A 19,397-nucleotide genomic window follows, 5' to 3' on the forward strand; every position below is an offset into this window, starting at 1 on the left:
AGCTTCTGAAGCTGATGATTGCTCACTTCCTGTCTTGCTCTCCTTACCGAGTGGTTGAATTGCGATCAGTGCATGTGTGTCTTGTTCTTGAAAGGTATCTGGGCCATTGCTAGAAGAACAAATGTTTTGCTGCAGAGATTGCTTTTAAATGCTGAATGTTCAAAGCCATTTTATAGTTGATTTATATGAACTAACTTCATTAAACTGTATGTAATTTTATATTGAGGGAGTATGAATAGGATTTGGATTGATTTAATTTGAAAAACAAAGTTTCAGTCTGTCTTGCAGATATGATGAGAATACAATTTTGTAGTGTAGCCATATGATTTGAGACTCTAGTGTAACAAAGAGGCATTTCTCTGTAATGCTTTTTTTGTCTCCACGTTACATCATTGGAGGACTTTTCATCCCTGGTTTTATGCGGACTTCACATAAAGTGATAAGCAGAACTGTCTCTGTCATGCACTGTATGCTCTCAAATTGCATGACTGGGACTCAAAATTATAATTTCATCATATGTACTTTATTTCTTTCCATTTAAAAGCAATCCATCCCAGAAGGTTTCCTGTGAGCCATTACTTAAGGTGAAAACTCTGATGAAAGGTGTGTGGCAAGTACTTTAAAATGGTATGTTGTACCCAATGAGGGCAGATATTTGTGTTTTTCAAAAGCAGTAGTGTAAACGTAGAAAATAGGTGCAGGAGTAGGTCATTCAGCCCTTTGAGCCTGTACTGCCATTCAGTATGATCATGGCTGATCATCCAACTCAGAACCCTGTACCTGCTTTCTCTCCATACCCCCTGATCCCTTTAGCCACAAGGACCAAATCTAACTCCCTCTTAAATATAGCCAATGAACTGGCCTCAACTGTTTCCTGTGGCAGAGAACTGCACAGATTCACCACTCTCTGTGTGAAGAAGTTTCTCCTCATCTCGGTCCTAAAAGGCTTCCCCTTTATCCTTAAACTGTGACCCCTTGTTCTGGACTTCCCCAACATCGGGAACAATCTTCCTGCATCTAGCCTGTCCAATCCCTTTAGAATTTTAGAATTTAACTCTTTGTTTTACAAGTAGTTCAAGTCAACAGTTAACTTTTTTTTTCCTGAAAAAATAAATATGCTGTTGGTAAAGAACTGTTTTATTGGGAACTACATTTTGTTTAACAAACAGTGCTTAAAATGAATATTTTGTTTCTTCAGTCTATATTTTAGTTAGTTTCCTAGATACTGCTGCAAAAGAGTGTATTTCTCTAAAGATTTCAAAAATGTCAAAATCACCTTCCTGAATGTTTTATAAAGCCTTATCTGATACGTGCATTGTGGGTGCAAATGAAAATTATTAACCTCTAATTTTGAGCCTTGCCAGATTTGAATTTACTTTAAATACTTCAATGAGCTAATGTGTTGACAACATGCAGAACCATTGTTTGAGTGAATATAAATTTATTTTATTAAACACACGAACTGATAGTTGCTATTAAAAAGATCTCTTCTGAAATTGGCCTTTGCTGTGCTATTAGACTTGGAATTAATTAATTAATTGACTAAATAACTAAACTTTTATTCAATGTTTTATATGCACTGCATGTATTGTGCAAGGAGGAGTGAATGAATTGTCCAAAAAGACAGTTATGATGTGGGTACAATAGGTCCAGTATTCATTACAATTATTTATTAATGTTTACTTTTCCTGTTCCTTTCCACTAATCTTTTCAGTGTGGCTATTCTGTCAGCACTTAGTGCTCTTATTCATGCCCTAGATATTAACATATTTTCCTCATTTGGTCAGCTGCAGTGTTATGTAGCAGAAGTCAAGGCCAAGTACAGTTTATCTTCCTGTAAGATGGGGGGACGCAGCGGTATCTTGGGGGCCAACCAGAGGTGTTTTTTTCCCCTTTGTCAAATGTGTTTCTTTGTTAAACCATACTGCAGCTTTAAGGCCAGGGCCAACAGGCTCCAGGACAGCTTCCACCAGGCCATCAGACTGATTAATTCACGCTGACACAATTGTATTTCTAAGCTATACTGACTATTGTATTGTACATACTATTTATTACAAATTGCTATAAATATTCAGATGGAGACGTAACATAAAGATTTTTACGGCTTACGTATGCGAAGTATGTAAGAAATAAAGTCAGTTTAATTCAATTTTTTATGATTGCAAGACTGTTCTGGACTCCAAGAACTTTGGTTACAGTAGGTCTATTGCATCAGCAAGCTGATCATTGATCGGAAGAGCCGGACTGGGTTCAGAGGAAATGGGTGCAAACCGTGTTGCTGCCTGCTATTCAAAGGCATCAGAGCTGGTGTACAGAGACAGCCTGCAGTGCAGCCATGGGTGATCGTCTTGGACATTTCTCTTGCAATTGCAAGACCCTGTTGGACGTTGATAAGGTCTGTGTCCCTTGTTTGGTGGTGGTGTGGGAGCTGCGTGGCCTCGGTGGTACTGAGATCTTGGCCACAGGCTTGCCCACTGCTGCATCCCAGGTGAGGAGACGTCAGAGGTGGTGTAGCATGGCATCCGTGCTCGGTTAGGGGCTGACCACTGCCTCCCAGTGTTCGATAGGGTGAATAACAGACAGGATTGCGATGAACTGTATCCATTTTGCAGGACATGTCACTCACGTTCTTGGACTATATTGATTTTTTTTTCATGACTTTTTGCTTGTTATTTTCATGTGCTGTGTATGTTTTGCACTTTAGCACCAGCGGAACGCTGTTTGTTTGGTTGTATCCACGTATGGTTGATTTGATTTTGGTCAATATCATGTTTATTGTCACATGCACAATGTCACGTATGCACAAGTGCAGTGGAAAACATAGGCAAGTGGCTTCATATAAGCAACATTCACATGAAGAACGTAAGCTAATGAAATAATTTTTACAAAACACAATTACAACAAAAAATCCATTTGATTGCAGCTGAACTGCAGTGTTAGTTCATCCAAATGGTTGAATTCTTGAACCAGGTGGTGTTGGGACTTTAGGTTCTGTACCTCCTGCCTGGTGGGAGCTATTGAAAGATAGGGCAGCCCGGGTAGCGGGGATGTTTGGTGATGCATATAATGGATGTTGCCTTTTTGAGGCAGCGCCTTCTGTACATACTACCAGTGATGTGGAGGGATGTGCCTATGGTGTATTGAGCAGAGACCACTAGTCTCTGCAACATTTGAATTGCCATACTAGACCATGATGCAACCAGTCAGTTAATGTACGTCTGTAGAAATTTTTGTTAGAGTGTTCAGTGACATGCCAAACCTCCTTAAACTCCTAAGAAAGCAAAGACGCTGGCATCTATGTGCTGGGCCCAAAACAGATCATCTGATACGTTAACACCTGGGGATTAAGCTGCTGCCAGAACCCCAACGTAGGCTGTTTGTTACACGTTTGCACTTCTTCCCCTTCCTGAAGTCAACAGTTTACTGGCGCTGAGTGAGAGATTCTTTTTGTGGCGCCACTAAGCCAGGTGACCTGTCTTGAGTAAGTTAACTCATCTCCAGCTGTGATTCATCAGCTGTGATTCATCCAACAACAGTAGTGTTGTCAGCAATTTTGAAGATGGCATTGGAGCTGCACATAGCTATACAGCCACATAGTATAAAGGAGATATGCCAGGAGATATGGGTGTCCTTTAACCCCTATTTTAAAGGTGCATCTTTTGTTTTCAACTTTATAAGTATCTTCCTTGGCACAGTTGAAATCTTTCATGCACTTGAATCAGAAAGCAATGGGTTTAAGTACCATTCCAGAGATATGATCATGGGAGCTAGGCCAGCACTTGAGCAATACTAGGGAGTAGTTCTGCTTGGAATTGAATTGAATTGACCTTTATTACTTACATCCTTCATATACATGAGTAAAAATCTTTATGTTACATCTCCGTCTAAGTGTGCAATGTGCAATTTATAGTAATTTATAATAAATATGTGCAACAGGACAGTCAGTATAACATAGAAATATAGTTGTGTCAGCATGAATTAATTAGTCTGATGGCCTGGTGGAAGGAGTTAGCCAGTGGTCCTGGCTTTTATACTGCGGTACTGTTTTCCTGGATGGTAGCAGCTGGAACAGTTTGTGGTTAGGGTGACTCAGGCCCCCAATGATCCTTCAGGCCCTTTTTACACACCTGTCTTTGTAAATGTCCTGAATAGTGGGTAGTTCACATCTGCAGATGCGCTGGGCTGTCCGCACCACTCTCTGCAGAGTCCTGCAATTGAAGGAAGTACAGTTCCCATACCAGGCAGTGATGCAGCCAGTCACATCCTCTCATTTGTGCCCCTGTAGAAAGTTCTTAGGATTTTGGGGCCCATACCAAACTTCTTCAACCATCTGAGGTGAAAGAGGCAGTGTACAGATGTGTGAGGTCCTTGGTGATATTTAAGCTGTTCACCCTCTCAACCCCAGATCCATTGATGTCAATAGGGGTTAGCCTGTCTACTTTCCTCCTGTAGTTCTCAACCAGCTCCTTTATATTTGTAATATAGAGGGAGAGGTTGTTTTCTTGAGTATTTGTTACTTGGGCTGTACTTGTTGCCATTTTGAAGAATGAGAAGGGATCTCACTGAACCTGTAGAATATTGCAAGGCCTAGATAGCATGAATGTGGAGTGTGAAGAGGCTGTTTCCTATAGTGGGGAGATCTACGACCAGAGAGCACAATCTTAGAATAGAGGGACATCCACTTAGAACAGAGATGGGGAAGAATTGCTTTAGCAGAGGGTAGTGAGTCTATGGAATTTATTGCCACAAGTGACCTTCGAAGCCAAGTCATTGTGTATATTTAAAGCAGAGGTTGATAGGTTCTTGATTAATCAGAGCATCAAAGGTTATGGAGAGAGGCTAAGAGAAAGATTGGGAGGGATAATAAATCAGCCATGATGGAATGGTGGAACAGTCTTGATGGGCTGAAAGGCCCAATCCTGCTAGTATGTCTTGTGGTATTATGGCCTTTTTTAAATCACTGATTTTTATTGCAACACCAACAAATTACATTCAATACAATCAGCTGCTGATTACATTTTGACTGTTTAACCCAGCCACCCCCCAACCGTCATCCCCACCCCGCTCCCCTCCACCAGCCAACTGAATAGCAGTGCATACACAGACAAAGCATTCCTATTTTAACAGAAGATCTTTTAAGCTAGATATCAGATTTGTCCACATTAAGATTGTGGTTGTTGTGGATCATTTACTCTTGCTGATGATAGTTCCAGGTAAGAAATGTCCAAAAAGCTCCGAAGCCCATGAGTACTTGAAATATCATGAGGAGGTTTCCAACACTGGACTACAATCTTCTTAGCTGCAGTCAGGCCTGCCAGCCAGACTGTGCGTGTTTTTTCCATAAGGGGAAGGTGGGAGTCATCATTTAGAAGATGTACAATGGGGTCCCGTTAGTTCTGTAAGAGTACTGATAACCTTCCCCCACAAACCAAAAACCCCTGGACATTCCTGTACAACATGTATAAAAGAGCCAACAGTTCCGTGGGGGCAAAATGAGCAATATGGGTCAGGAGCCAGTCCCATTTGATGTCTAATTCTCGGTGTTAGATATGCTCTATGACAAAATTTCAAGTGTATATACTGAAAATTTGGGTTTTTCGAAGCACCGGCAGTATTATCCCAAATCGCATCCCAGTCTAAGACTTGTCCCAATTCAGGTATGTCCCTATCCCAGGCTTTCATTCCTGATGTGGGCATATATTTCTGGGAGTTTCATTTATCATAGATATATGACACTATCTGAATTATGGCCTTTTTAATTGTTGATGTAAATTGAGCCTCAGTAAATCTTCAGCAATTATATTTATCAACTCTGTTAAAATAAAACAGCAGCTGGAAAATGTTTCATTTTCTTTTGTTAATGATCTTTGGCCTTGTAGCTATCATACCAGCTGGAGTTGAAGCATCTGGTGTGTTTATGAAAAACATGGCTACAGCATTGGTTTTCTTAGTCTTTTTTAAACTTGATTTTGCATACCAGTTGGAGGCAGTGTAATTTACCAAAGTGAATACCGTTTCAAGTTGGTATATTTAAAAACGGCTCCTCATTGTTGTGTCAGCAGTGACTCTGTTAGTAACAAGCTCCTCTGAGTCTCAAGATTGTGGGTTTGAGTCACAGTTTTGACACTTGAGTGCAAATATCTACCCTGAATATATAGAATTAAGTAATTAAAAATATCCCTTGCAAATTAAAATCTATAAGGATGAGGCAGTAAAACAAGTCTCAGGGAATTTGAATAGTATTCCAGAACTAAACAGAACCAGAGGACAAATGAACTTAAATAGGACCTTACCTGGCACTGTTTGAATATGTTGCAAATTATATCTGAGTGATGACAGTGTTTATGGGAGTATCTAAATGTTCAGAACATTGCATTCCGTTGTAAACTATTACTATCTTAGCCCTTTTTCCTGATTTAATTTTGTCCTTTTTCTTTTTGGGTTAGTAGGCCCTTTATGTGGCAAACTACTCAATCAAAAAGAACAGTCTGCCACATAAACATAAACTGTCTATAAATTGAGCCTAACTGTGAGGTTTAGAATTTCCTGTTTCTTCCCACAGGGAAATCAAAATAACTGATACTGGTAGAAATATTGTCGAACTTTTAGTTTGTACTGAAACTCTGTATATTTTGAGCTGAAGAAATGACCAAGCAATATTAAAAGCCATTAACGAGCCATTTGTTAATAAGAATAAATTTCATTGCTCCTAGCTATGTTTTGTATTCATTAAAACTGTTTCCTTTCAAATGAGATTTCTTATGCCTCTTTTAATGTGTTTTGAGGGCACGCACTTGGAGATAAGTTGCAGTGTTTATGGCTGAATTCTATCCTCTGAAATGTACAGGGAAGAATTCCAGTCTCACTTTCTAATTTAAACCTTTTAATCTTACTGATCTTGAAGGGCTGATGGTAAAATATAAAGTGACCCTGGACAATTGACAGAACCAGAAAAATGGCTGTGTTCCTAGTAGAATCAACTGTGTAATGCAGCTTGTGAAGTTGAAAATAAACTCACATTAATCCAGCTGCTGAAATGTCAGAAGGAGCTGAGGAATTAAGTTATCTTTTTTAATTCTAGAAATGTGAAAGATTTGATTTTTGCTTACTGTTTTTACCAGTCCTATTCATCGAGAACTTCAAATTTACTATGTCATACAGTGTAGAAGTAGGCTCTTCAGCCCATCATGCCCATGCTAACAAGTACCCAGTCTGGTCTGAAGACAATTACTTATTTTCCTTTCTATTGGATTCCATTATCATAATTGCATCATGAATATAATTTGCTATGGATTTTTGTAAACAACTATGCAGATTCTTCTGTGCAAAAGTAGCTGGCCTGCAAACAGTCGCAAAAGCTACCCATGAATGTCTGGAGTGTAATTTGATGTTACACTTGGAAAATCCTTTTCAATTGTGCAAAAATTAGGGATCAAAAGAGATACATTTGTAAGCAATGCCACTTTTAGTTTGGCACTTTATATAATCTTTAAGTGTTGAAGCAGAAATAAATTCCAAGTTCAAATTACGCTTTAGTTTATAAAATATCCCATTCAGATCGATGTTAATTGACTTTCTAAGCTTCAGTTGTGAGGATATTTACAAAGTCAGCTCAATAAATTCTTATCTAGAAGCACAATCGTTGCTTTAACCTGCCTCAACATTTAATTTTGTAAGTTGTTGGGGATGAGGCAAAAATTTATGCTTGATATCAGCAGTTTCTAGAGTACATCTACTTAATAGTTAATGTTATTATATCTGGTCTGTTTAACACGAAAGCCCTTGTATGTATGAGTCAGACTTTTAGGAAAAAAAAGTATCATCGGTTCAGTTCTTCCACACTGCTTTTAAGTTATTTCCCACATCAGTCAACCAGAGTAATTCTGCTTATCTACCGTTTTCACTGAAAGACTTGTATTCACTTTGAAAAGAACTTGCACTCTCCTATGCAATGACTCAAGATGGGAACTCCAAATCCTGCATGTGTGAACAACTTTCCCACTTTACCTTTAATAACCTTGGTCATCACTCTGATGACCTGGAGTAGTACTTCCAGTTGATGGTAATCTGTTTGCTCTCTCCAGTATTACTGATGTCCCCACTATTGTCGCACAGCTTTCTAGCAGATAAATAGTAAGCATTAACCAGGGAAGTAATATGTGTAATGAATAAAAAATGTACTTGTAGACTTGATATCTTACCACTTTACATACAGTTAACATATGCATGCAGGCATTGTGATTGACTAGCCCTTAATCATCTTCTTCCGTCTTCATTGTCCAATGTCGATGGTATGGGTGGAGTTCATCAATATTTCTATAATCTGTTGTATCCACTGTACAGGGGATTGGCTCACGAGAGCCCTGTTGGCTGGCCTTGCCTGTTTGTTCACAATGGGGATGTAGGGTTGGACTTTGAGAGGCTAACCCTTTAGTTTGTATTGATTAAAAAAGCAGTTATCCATTTCTAGAGTCCCAGACAGCAACACGTGGCTAGTGTCTGACGAACTGGATGGAGCATTGTGGCTGATTTACGCAATACTTAAGTTGCATTTACAACTCCTAGAATGGCATTGTTCTGGTTCAACTATCTTAAGTGGTGTTAATTACTCTGTTATATTTATTGCCTGATCACTTGAGTCACTTTAATGTTCTGATAGATATTGTCCTGCATGTTCAATTATACAAATAGCAGCTGCTTCTATATGTTGTTTGTTATGGTTCCCTTTCTGTTTTGTTACTGTTATCTGTTATTTGCTGGTATCTAATTTACTCTCTCTCAAGTAATTTCTCTATAATTCCTTAATTTAATCCAATCAGTAGTGGATTTTTATCTGCTAGTAATCTGATCACTTCATCACTAAGCCTCCAAGTCAAGCTATCCCTGAGCCTCCATTACGTTGTGAGGGATGATCTGGTACTGAAAGGTACGGAATACCAATAATATTTACAGATCTGCCCTCTGTCAAATTATGCAGAATTTCCCTGTGTCAATCCGCTCAGGAGACTTGATCTCCTGCCCCCTTTCTAAACCGAATATCTTTTTGGATGTACTGTTTTGCTCTGCTGCTTTTTACATCAGCAATAGTCGTTCTGTGCATCTTGACTGCATCCTCTGGCTGACTGAGTGAAAATGACAGATCACTAAATCTATGAAAGTTGGATTCTGGGTCTCAGGAGGATATGTGCTTTGTATTGAATTGACTGCTGTCAGCATTGTTTGATTATGATTGACGTTATTCTCAAATATAAAATTATATTCAGGACAATACACGAAAAAGGGTCCACACACCACGATGATTGCTGAGAGTTTTTTTGTGTTGAAGTCGTTTTCCAATAAAGCTGCAGCAGGTGAAAGCTGTTTGCATATTAAAGCAATTCTGGAGTCAAAATCAGGTTTAATATTACTGACGTACATTGTGAAATTTGTTGTTTTGTGGCAGCAGTAACGAGCATGATTAGAAATTACATTGTAAAAAAAACAGACAAATAATGAAATAATGGACGTTCTGAAATCTGATGGCAGAGGGGAAGAAGCTATTCCTAAAACGCAGAATGTGGGTCTTCATGCATACCTTCCCCTGACCATTAGAATTTAAAGAAGAATAGGGCAGACTTACAGAGTCCTTGGGCTGGGTTCATTAAGCATGTGAAATAGAGGGCTGTTCAGATGAAATTGCAGATTCCATACTACTTCCAAATTTACCGCATACTTGCCCATACAATTTGAAAACTGGGGACAATTGTAATGGGGAGAAAAATAGGGAAGAATTATAATCATTGCTCATAATGTTTATGTAAAGGTGTTTGGATATGCAGAGGTGGTGTTGTCAGTTGAGGTATACACCCATTCTAGATTCCTGGAAACACATGTCTGCACCCCATATCACTGAAGAGAACTATACAGGTTGTAACACCTGAAATTGTATTTGATTGCCTGCTTTTTTTTTGCGCTTAAAAAGTATAAAAACTTGATGCACTTTGATTTCAGTGAGATTCTTCGGCGTATCACAATAGCGTAGTGGTTAGCACAACACTTTACAGTCCCAGTGGCCTGGGTTCAATTCCCACTGCTGCCAGTAAAGGAGTTTTCTACCTTCTCTCCGTGACTGTTGGTCTTTGCTATTTGTGATTGGGCTAGGGTTGGTGCAGGAATTGCTGGGCTATGCGACTCAAAGGGCTAGAGGGGCCTAATCCATGCTCTGTTTCAGTAAAATAAAATAAAATTCTTCTTGCAGGTTGTCCCAGATTCCAGAAACTCTCTTCAGTTTCTATGTGTGCTGAGTTTACATCTACATCTCCAGACTATGTTTAGCTCACACCCTGATTTCCTAAATTAAAAATAGTGTTTGATCTTGATTCATTATTATATAATGGTAGAAGTAAAGAGTGAGCATTGCTTTGCATCATCTTGACTTCAGTCAGGCTCTCCTCCTTTTCTTGCTTGCTTTCTTTGCTTAGCCAGGGAGTTTATTTTTAGATAGGCTCCTTTGATTTCTGATGCTTGGTGAAATCTGAAGTATCTACTCATTAGTGCTTCTGTTGGTATTTATTTAACTGATGTTGTACAGAAAAATGTTTTTGTTACTGGATTCCTAAATCTTAGAACTACTTAATGTATGGAAGCAGTAAAAGTATAATCAATACTTTTTTTTCCAGTGGAAAATTAGTTTCACCTAAATGGAAAAATTTTAAAGGACTGAAACTTTTATGGAGAGACAAGATTCGACTGAACAATGCAATTTGGAGAGCATGGTATATGCAATGTAAGTAAAGTTTTTTTCTTTATTAGAAATATAGTTATTGATAGGCTACACTTGCATGTTGGTTAATCTCCTCATCTGATGATGTAGCTTTGTAAAGGTCTTCCTATTTTACTTGTTGAATAAAATCTCCTGGCAGTTCAGATTATGACTAGAAATTGAAGGTTAAAATTATCTTTATTACCTACCAAATTGATAGCTATTAAATATTATTCTTTTGCAAATGATAGTTATTAAATATTCTTTTGAAAATAACAACACACACAAAATGCTGGTAGAACACAGCACTAGGCAGCATCTATAGGGAGAAGCGCTATAGTCGACATTTTGGGCCGAGGCCCTTCGTCATCCCTGTAGATGCTGCCTAGCCTGCTGTGTTCTACCAGCATTTTGTGTGTGTTGTTGTTTGAATTTCCAGCATCTGCAGATTTCCTCATGTTTGTTCTTTTGAAAATGTTAGTTATTAAATATTATTCTTTTGAAAATGTTAGTTGTAACTAAAGATAGATTAATTTAACATTCCAAGAACTGGAATATTCTAAACCTTGTAGGCTTAATTTTTTAAAAAGTTATTGAAATGGTTTGTACTCCCCTAATATGTCTGCTGTTTTGGTGATCCTTAACTACAAATCAAAAATGTAGCTAGCAGTTATTAATAAGTATAGTATTTTTGTAAAATAATCAGTAGTACATATGGTATCCCAAGCATTTCATGTCAGTTAATGACAAAGTTTGTTGTCACTCATTGCTTATAAGCTCTCAAGGACAATACAGGTCATTAACTTTTCGATATCTAATCTCCTGCTCCAGTTCCCAGCACAGTTGGATGAATTATAAATGTGTTTAGTCAAGAAGACAGGAGATTATTTCCTCCCGTGCTTCTGCAAATGACGTGTGGAATGGCTGAAACTGACTGTTACTCATTTTCCTCATACAACATTACATCTCCCTCTAACTGTCGTGGCTTATATTAAATGTTCCTGAATTGGACTCTTGCCTTATCATCCACCAGAGCACTTTGTTTTGAATCCTGACATTCCATAGCCTCTTGCTCCTTAACCAAACCAACCATATTCCTGTGACTTAAAGTGAAAGAATATTTCAAAACTCCATGAGGTCACAATATTACTGATTTTAAAACCAGTATTCACAGATTCTTGGAGAATATGGAAAATTGTATAGTGATGCAAATAGAAAATCACCAGTATAGTAAATACTTCAGCTACAAATACTAGCTTTGCCGCTTGAAGTTCCAATAGATTGCCAATAGTCTAATGTCCTGATGTTCCATATTTGTAGTATAATTTATGTAATATATTTGTCTCTATTTGCATGGTTTATTTTCTCAGTTTTACCTTTCCTATTGAAAGAATTGATTTTTTTACACTATTTGTGACCTAATTGTCATTGATGCTGTGACAATGTAAATAGCAGTATGTCTGCTGTGGCGTTATAGTGTTCTTGCTGAAACCCATATGCCCGTTTCCAGCTGAAATTATTCAAGAGAACATTGGCCACTTTCTCTTTCTGTTGACTTTGACTGTGGTGGGTGTGAGAAAGGCTTCTTCTTTTGTGTGCTGGCAGTACTGTAAAATGTTCATCATCTTATTTTCTCTTAGATGTAGAAAAGCGAGAAAACCCAGTCTGTCATTTTGTTACCCCATTAGATGGCACTCTTGAGTTTGAAGAACCGCGAAAACCTGAAGTAAGTGATTGTATAACTCCCATATAACTTGGCTGAGACAAATTATTTTTAGTTTTATAGGAAGGGGTTTTGTTACTGCTTGTTTGCGCTGCTGGCGTTTTGGGCAGCAATGAAGGTCCTCCATCTCTGGCGGTGTTCAGGGTTTCCTTCATCGTGTCAGTACCTTCCTCTTGGTTATTACTACTGTCAGTCATGCAAGTCCCGGGTGGAGACTCAGGAATACCGTTGCACTCAGATGTAGAAGGATTCTTAATAATTGTTTCTGTGAGCTGAACCCTTGAATTTGGAGGCCCGGTGACCACTCTTAGTCTGGCTCCTCCCTTTGACCTGTTTGGCATGGGTGACCCTACCAAGAGTCAAAGCATAAAGCCCTGACTCCAGCCAACATAGCCCTCCAGGTCATTGAGGCACACAGCCTCTTAAACCCAACGACAAGGTTGTGGTCCTCCTAGAGGCTAGGAAGAGTCAGATACTCGGTATTCTGATATCCAGTTTGTTTTATTTTGTGCTTCCTTGTACACTCCTTCATAACTGTTTTCACATTATGTACTTCACCTTGGATTCCACTCACCCCTGTGATTAAGGGGAGCTATTTTATGTTGCCAAGTTTTCATTTTCTGATAACATCATCATACTGGTTTTGATTAAATGTTAATAGATACTCTACGAGGTTTTGTGATTTGAAATGAACTTTCTTTTCTTAGGCAGCTACTGAAGGAAAATTTTGGAAAAGGAGAATTGAGATAGTAATAAGGGAATATCACAAATGGCGCACGTACTTCAAGAAAAGGGTATGCAATTTCAATTCTAATTTTCACATGTTGTATATTTCTGCCTTTCTTAAGTTACCCTGTGCCCTGAAAGTGTGTTGAATTCTTAGGAAACATTTAAAATAGCAGAACTGCTGTTACCTGCTCAGAATGATGAGGTTTTCAGCTTTCTGCAGTCCATGTTTTGCTGTGCCATTTACTTCTTTAACGTGTCTTGCATTGTTCCCCTCTCCTAGTTGCAAAAGCACAAAGATGAGGACCTTTCAAGTCTGATTAAAGTAAGTTTTTAAAGGAAAAACGAACATAGTCATCAAGTTCAACCCTTAAAATATTTCACCTGATTATATTTACAGTGTCAACACTGATTGGGTAGGTGGTGGACATTTCTCAAATGGGGCGATTGTAACAAATGATTATGTCTTTTTGAGGCTGCCTGTAGGATAAACATGCATTATGTATCTTAATATTTAGTGCTATAATATGCCACTGGATCTTGAAATCAGAATAGTTAAACCATGGAAGGAGGACATTTAGCACGTAGTCTATATGAGATCTTTGACCGCTCAGCTGGACCTCTCCCCCTTCTTTGTAACCCTGCCTGTTCTTACTTCCTACCAAATGCTCCCTAATGAGTTGATGCATTTGAATCCACATCCAAGATTTTCCTGGCTGTGCTTGCTTTTAGTCAGTGCTCCCCAACCCAACGGGCCGCAAAGCATGTGCTACTGGGCCACGAGGAAACGATATGATTTGGCGGTATGAGTCAGCTGCACCATTCCTCATTCCCTGTCATGCCCACTGTTGAACTTGAACGCACGTGAGGTCATCAGTCGCCTAAACGCAGTGATACCCTAGCACCAGGGATCACTGGTTGGCCTCAGGTAACCGGCCACTATGTGTGGCTGGCGAGAAGTGCCGTTGCTACTGGCCTGGAGCGCGGACAGGTGGGCGCCTTCTCTAAGTGTGTTCAGCACACTGAATGTTCGTGGGGAACCTGGTGCTAAAATATTCGCAGAGGACCTAATTCGGGCTCAGGGTTTCGTAAGTAGCAGAGCAGCTACCTCGCTGCGATCTACTGAAAGTCATCCCTCGAGCCAAACTTTTGTCGGCCGATAGATCCTACCTACCTACCTACGGGGGGGGGGGGGGGGCGGGGACGCACCCTGTCGCACTCCTCGCTTGGTTGGTCGCTCCCTCCAGACTGCGACCGCCGCAGCCCCGGCACGGGGACCTACGGCCCTTCCTTTGTCCTCTCGCCCCACCCATGACAGGCAGGCGGAGACTGGAGTTTGGGCTCAGAGGCTGTCTAATGAGGCAATGAAGCCCTTACAACTGCTTTGGCACCATGAGTCCAAGCACCCTGCACTTAAAGACAAACCTGTTGAGTTTTTTGAGTGGAAAAAATGTGAGCAAGTGGGACAGAAGCGAGACACACGAAAACTAAATTGTGGAATAGACTGGACATAAGGAACCCCTTCAAGTATCGCTGTCTCCCATCACCCCTCGATGGGACTGTCTTGTTGCAGGGAAACAAGGCCAGGGCTCCTACTGATTCAGCGATATTGGTGTGTTGCAATGATTTTATATGCTCATATGAGGAAAATATGCACTGTGTGTTTAATACCCAAATGTTACTTAAAATATTATGATGCTATTGACTTATAAGTGACTTATCACTATATTCATGGGAGGAAAATATGCGCTGTATGTTTAATATTAAATTTGTTAGATAAACCCTTTTAGAAATGAATTTGAGTGTATTAGCCACTTGTAAGTGACTTATAGTTGACTTATCACCTATATTCCAGTCGTGATTAACACCCCCCCCCCCCCCAACTCCGTCAGCCAGAATATTGTCAATATTAAACTGGTCCAAGATGCAAAAAAGGTTGGTGACCCCTGCTTTTAGTCACTTCTGCCAATCTGTGGTCGCTGTGCCAATATGGAAGATTTCCCTCTATCTGTATCCTTCATGATCAAGGCCAATGACCTTTCATGAAAATAATCATATTTCTCATTTTGCCTTTCCAAAGCTTGCTCTCCCAAAATGCCTCTGGGTTTGCTGTTAAAGAGTTAAACGATGAAAGGTTTGTTGCCATTTTTAACAACACTGCCATCTGCTGGATTTTAAATTGATTTTTAATTTAAAGAAACTGTAGCGGTGTGCTACATGCAGCGCTAAAATAATGACACGGAGTTGGTAAACTGCAATTAAAGATGATTTTATTCGAACTTCACAGCCTTGCTTTAAAGCCTCCCTCATCCCGCCCTCCCCGGGCACGGATGCTGTAAGGGACACGTACACACAAACCCCCGCAGGCTTTTTCCCTTTGTTGCGGACCTGGCCTTTGTGCCGGCGCGCTGGCTATTTGTGAGCCGGTTCGAGTGCACTAGGAAGTGGGTCACCACAAAATCCCATTTAGTTACTACTTTGGTTTCTTACAGAACATCATTGATGAATTCTACTACAGGTTTCCCCCGCAATCTGAAGGTAGAGCGTTCCTATGAAACAGTTTGTAATCCAAAATGTCGTAAAGCGAAGAAGTAATTACCATTAATTTATATGGGAAAAATTTTTGAGTGTTCCCAGACCCAAAAAAACCTACCAAATCAAAGCAAATAACACATAAAACCTAAAATAACACTAACGTATAGTAAAAGCAGGAATGATATGATAAATTTACACCCTATATAAAGTAGAAATATTGTAGGTACCGTGTAGTTTCACTTATCAAACTCGGGAAGGCAACGAGCCAAAATCGATTTGGAGGAAAAAAATCGGCACATACACACACGTGCACACATACACGCATATGCACGTACATGCATGTGCAAACAACTGCCCGCACAAGGCTTCACAGTCGTTATAGTCTTTCTTGGAGTAAACACATGTATAAAGCGGGTGTCTTTTTCTCGTAAAAGCTAAAATCCTCTTTGGTTAGCTTTTGTAACAGCGAGTTGTCGTAAAGCAAACATTCAAAAAGCGGGGGCCACCTGTAAATGTAACTGTGAGGATTTTAATGGCACTTTAATCAGAGAAACCATTGGCTCATGCCTATTTTGCAGTGTTAATCCACCCATTGTGTCTCATTGACATGGTGTTTCTTAAGTAGTGGTGGGAATCAGCCTACCATCTTTTCTAAGACTGAACTAATTTATTTTGTGTTGCTTCACTGAATAGCAATGGCACATTGTTGGCCCAGGAAACTCCTGATTTGGATATATTTTAACAGTTATCTGGAATACATTCTGACATCTCATTTCTTTACCTGGAATCCTCCTTTCCCCTCCTCTCAGCGCTATGCTGCCATTATTATCGGATTCCTAGGAAACTGCTTCCAGTCTAATTTAAATGAAGTCCTACCCTAAATGAACATCTTAATCTTTCAACAGTACTGATATTCCATTGATCAACATACCTGCTTTCCACTCCACTGTGTCTGCTTCATATTTAATTTTATAATCTGTCTGTGTGTGACTTTTGTCATCTTTTTAACATTATTACTTGTTGTTTTTAATTGAAACTTTAACTCTAATTCCTTTACTGTAACCTCATTATGGTTCTCTCTATAGTTCTGGTTCCTACATGAAACCACAAAAATCTCCCTATATGTAAAGAGAAGCATGTGTGTACGTGCCGATTTTTTTTTTCCTCTCCAAATCGATTTTGGCTCACTGCCTTCCCGAGTTTGATAAGTGAAACTACACCGTACCTACAATATCTCTGCTTTATATAGGGTGTAAATTTGTCATATCATTCCTGCTTTTACTATATCTAAGGAGAAGGCAAACACTGAATCACATTTAATAGGGTAGTATTTATCCCATTGCCTATAGATTACCCTACAATTTTTAAAAATCAAACCTGTTTGCTTATATTTCAGTAATGTTAATAAATCATGTTTTCCTATCCCATTTACTGATGTGCAGCTTTCTGGATTTGATGATGGATGCCCAGAAACCTGCTGTATTTCATTTCAAGACGATGACTTGGCATTATGGCGTGCAAAAAGAAAAGGAAGCGACACACCAGTCCCCATGGAGGAGGACAAGCTCTTGGACATGGACATGTTAATGTCTGAATTCTCTGACACACTTTTTTCAACATTGTCTTCGCATCACGCAGTGGCGTGGCCCAACCCAAGAGAGATTGGTTAGTGGCATTCCCTGAAACGTCTAGTTTTAAACTTTTCCTGAAGAATTTATTAAAATTGACGCATCTACTTAACCACCATTGATGTCAAGGCACTTGGATTATTGTGTGTATTTCTGAGCATCCAGTTCAGGAAGCCTGTCATCAAGCTGAAAAGTTTCACTAGGCTGTGACTGGATTGGAGGGTTGAGTGATAAGCAGATGGACTTTTTCCTTGGATGTAGGAGACGGATCATGAGGGGCATAGAGGAGTTAGATAGTCACAGTAAATTTCCCGAGGTAAGGGTGTCTAAGGCTACGTGCACTCTACGCCGGATAAATCCATAACCAAAGCTTTTTCTCTTCGTTTTTACCCTCCGTCCAAACTAAAACAGTGTTTTCGTCCCCCAAAATGCAGAATTTCAGAAATGTTCTCCAGAGTGTGTAATTTTGAAAACGCCGGGTTGGCCAGAGCAGTGTGAACGGAGTAACCAGGGAACTCTAAAAACGCTGTCATGACATGTTGGAGCAGATAGTGACGGCAGTGTGTTATTTTATTGTTTTCTCGAACACAGTCTAACAATTTCAGAACAGACAGCAATGAGACTGAATCCAGAAGAGTTAGAAATGTACTCATCAAATACTTTGACCCATAACTTACTGAATAAATAAGTATCACACGAGGAAATCTGCAGATGCTGGAAATTCAAGCAACACACACAAAATGCTGATGGAACACAGCAGGCCAGGCAGCATCTATAGGGAGAAGCACTGTTGACGTTTCGGGCCGAGACCCTTCGTCAGGACTTCGTGAGATGTCATCTCATAAGATGTTACAACTTTGAATTTTGAAGGAATCTTACATTATCTGAAATAAATAAATTATCATTCTTGGGATCTTCTCTACAAGATTATAAAAATGTTAAAATGCTGGGAAAGCAAGCTTTTCATGTTAAGGTATTCAGCTGGAAAATGATGAAACCCAAAGTTGAGTGCAGAAATTGAACAGTACTTGCACATTAGTCAACTCGCGACAGTCTACTAAACATTTCTCATGAGGAACCAGTGCTGAGAAACTTGCCAACGCATGAAGTCCAAATCATCATGTGTTATAAAATGCACCTTAGGTAAAGAAAAGCTTGAGGAAGGGAATCTGGTTGGCCAGAGCCAAGAATTATATGGTTACAAGTCTCTACTTTAAGTGTGGAGCAGGAAAGGGGTTGGTTGCTGGGAGCACTGGTGAGGTGGGTTGAAGTGGATGATGATTGGTGGGTGGGATTGGCAAAGGAAAAAGAAAGAACAAGGTAGGTTAAGGATGCTTACCTGATTTGGGAACTAGCACTTAACTAGAAACTGATCAGTCAAGTCCCAGTGTTAAGCAATGATGAAGCGAGTGTGCTAGGCACTGTGGTGATCTTCAAACGGTGTGAGCCATTTGGTCATCAGTGAAGATTATAGATCTGAGCCTTGATATTATTGGATGCCTCACTTTTTGAGTGTCCAAGTTCTTCATATGGTACATGTCAACCATATAGAAAATTTGGGGGGGGGGGGGAAGTATCAGAGACTTTACAATCCATGCAGTCATACTTGAGAGAAATTGTCACTCAAAAATGTGCTAAAACGAAGTTCAAATTCTGGGGACTATGATTGAACTGTTGTATTTTGAAACACTCCCTTTGCTTCAACAGCACACGCAGGAAATGCAGATATGATTCAACCTGGATTGATCCCTCTTCAGCCCAATTTAGATTTTATGGACACGTTTGAACCTTTCCAAGGTAAGATTACTACAAGTACTTTAATATTTTTTTAAATGGCAACTTATGTGCAATATTAAGAAAGTGAGAATTTGTTACACAAAAATAACTTGTTTGTTCAAATTGATCATGATTAAAACATCACAGGAATGCAGTTTCTTGTTATTTTTTATGTTTTGATTCTCATATTCACACTCTTGCATAATAATTTCCATATAAATAGCATCTATAATGTAGTAACTTTTTTTCAAGGTACTAATTAGGAATG

At 39.4% G+C, this 19,397-nt stretch overlaps 1 protein-coding gene across 1 annotated transcript in view; it reads left to right on the forward strand.

Annotated features, from left to right (window-relative positions):
- mlxip (MLX interacting protein) overlaps nt 1–19,397 on the forward strand; it is an 88,004-nt gene that overhangs the window by 18,316 nt on the left and 50,291 nt on the right. The window contains exons 2-7 of the mRNA XM_059988205.1: nt 10,659–10,765; nt 12,382–12,467; nt 13,172–13,258; nt 13,474–13,515; nt 17,168–17,390; nt 19,061–19,150. Of these exons, the coding sequence (XP_059844188.1) occupies nt 10,659–10,765; nt 12,382–12,467; nt 13,172–13,258; nt 13,474–13,515; nt 17,168–17,390; nt 19,061–19,150 (635 nt within the window). The remainder of the gene's footprint in view (nt 1–10,658; nt 10,766–12,381; nt 12,468–13,171; nt 13,259–13,473; nt 13,516–17,167; nt 17,391–19,060; nt 19,151–19,397) is intronic.

The sequence above is a fragment of the Hypanus sabinus genome, chromosome 13 (assembly GCF_030144855.1).
Source record: "Hypanus sabinus isolate sHypSab1 chromosome 13, sHypSab1.hap1, whole genome shotgun sequence".
NCBI lineage: Eukaryota > Metazoa > Chordata > Chondrichthyes > Myliobatiformes > Dasyatidae > Hypanus > Hypanus sabinus.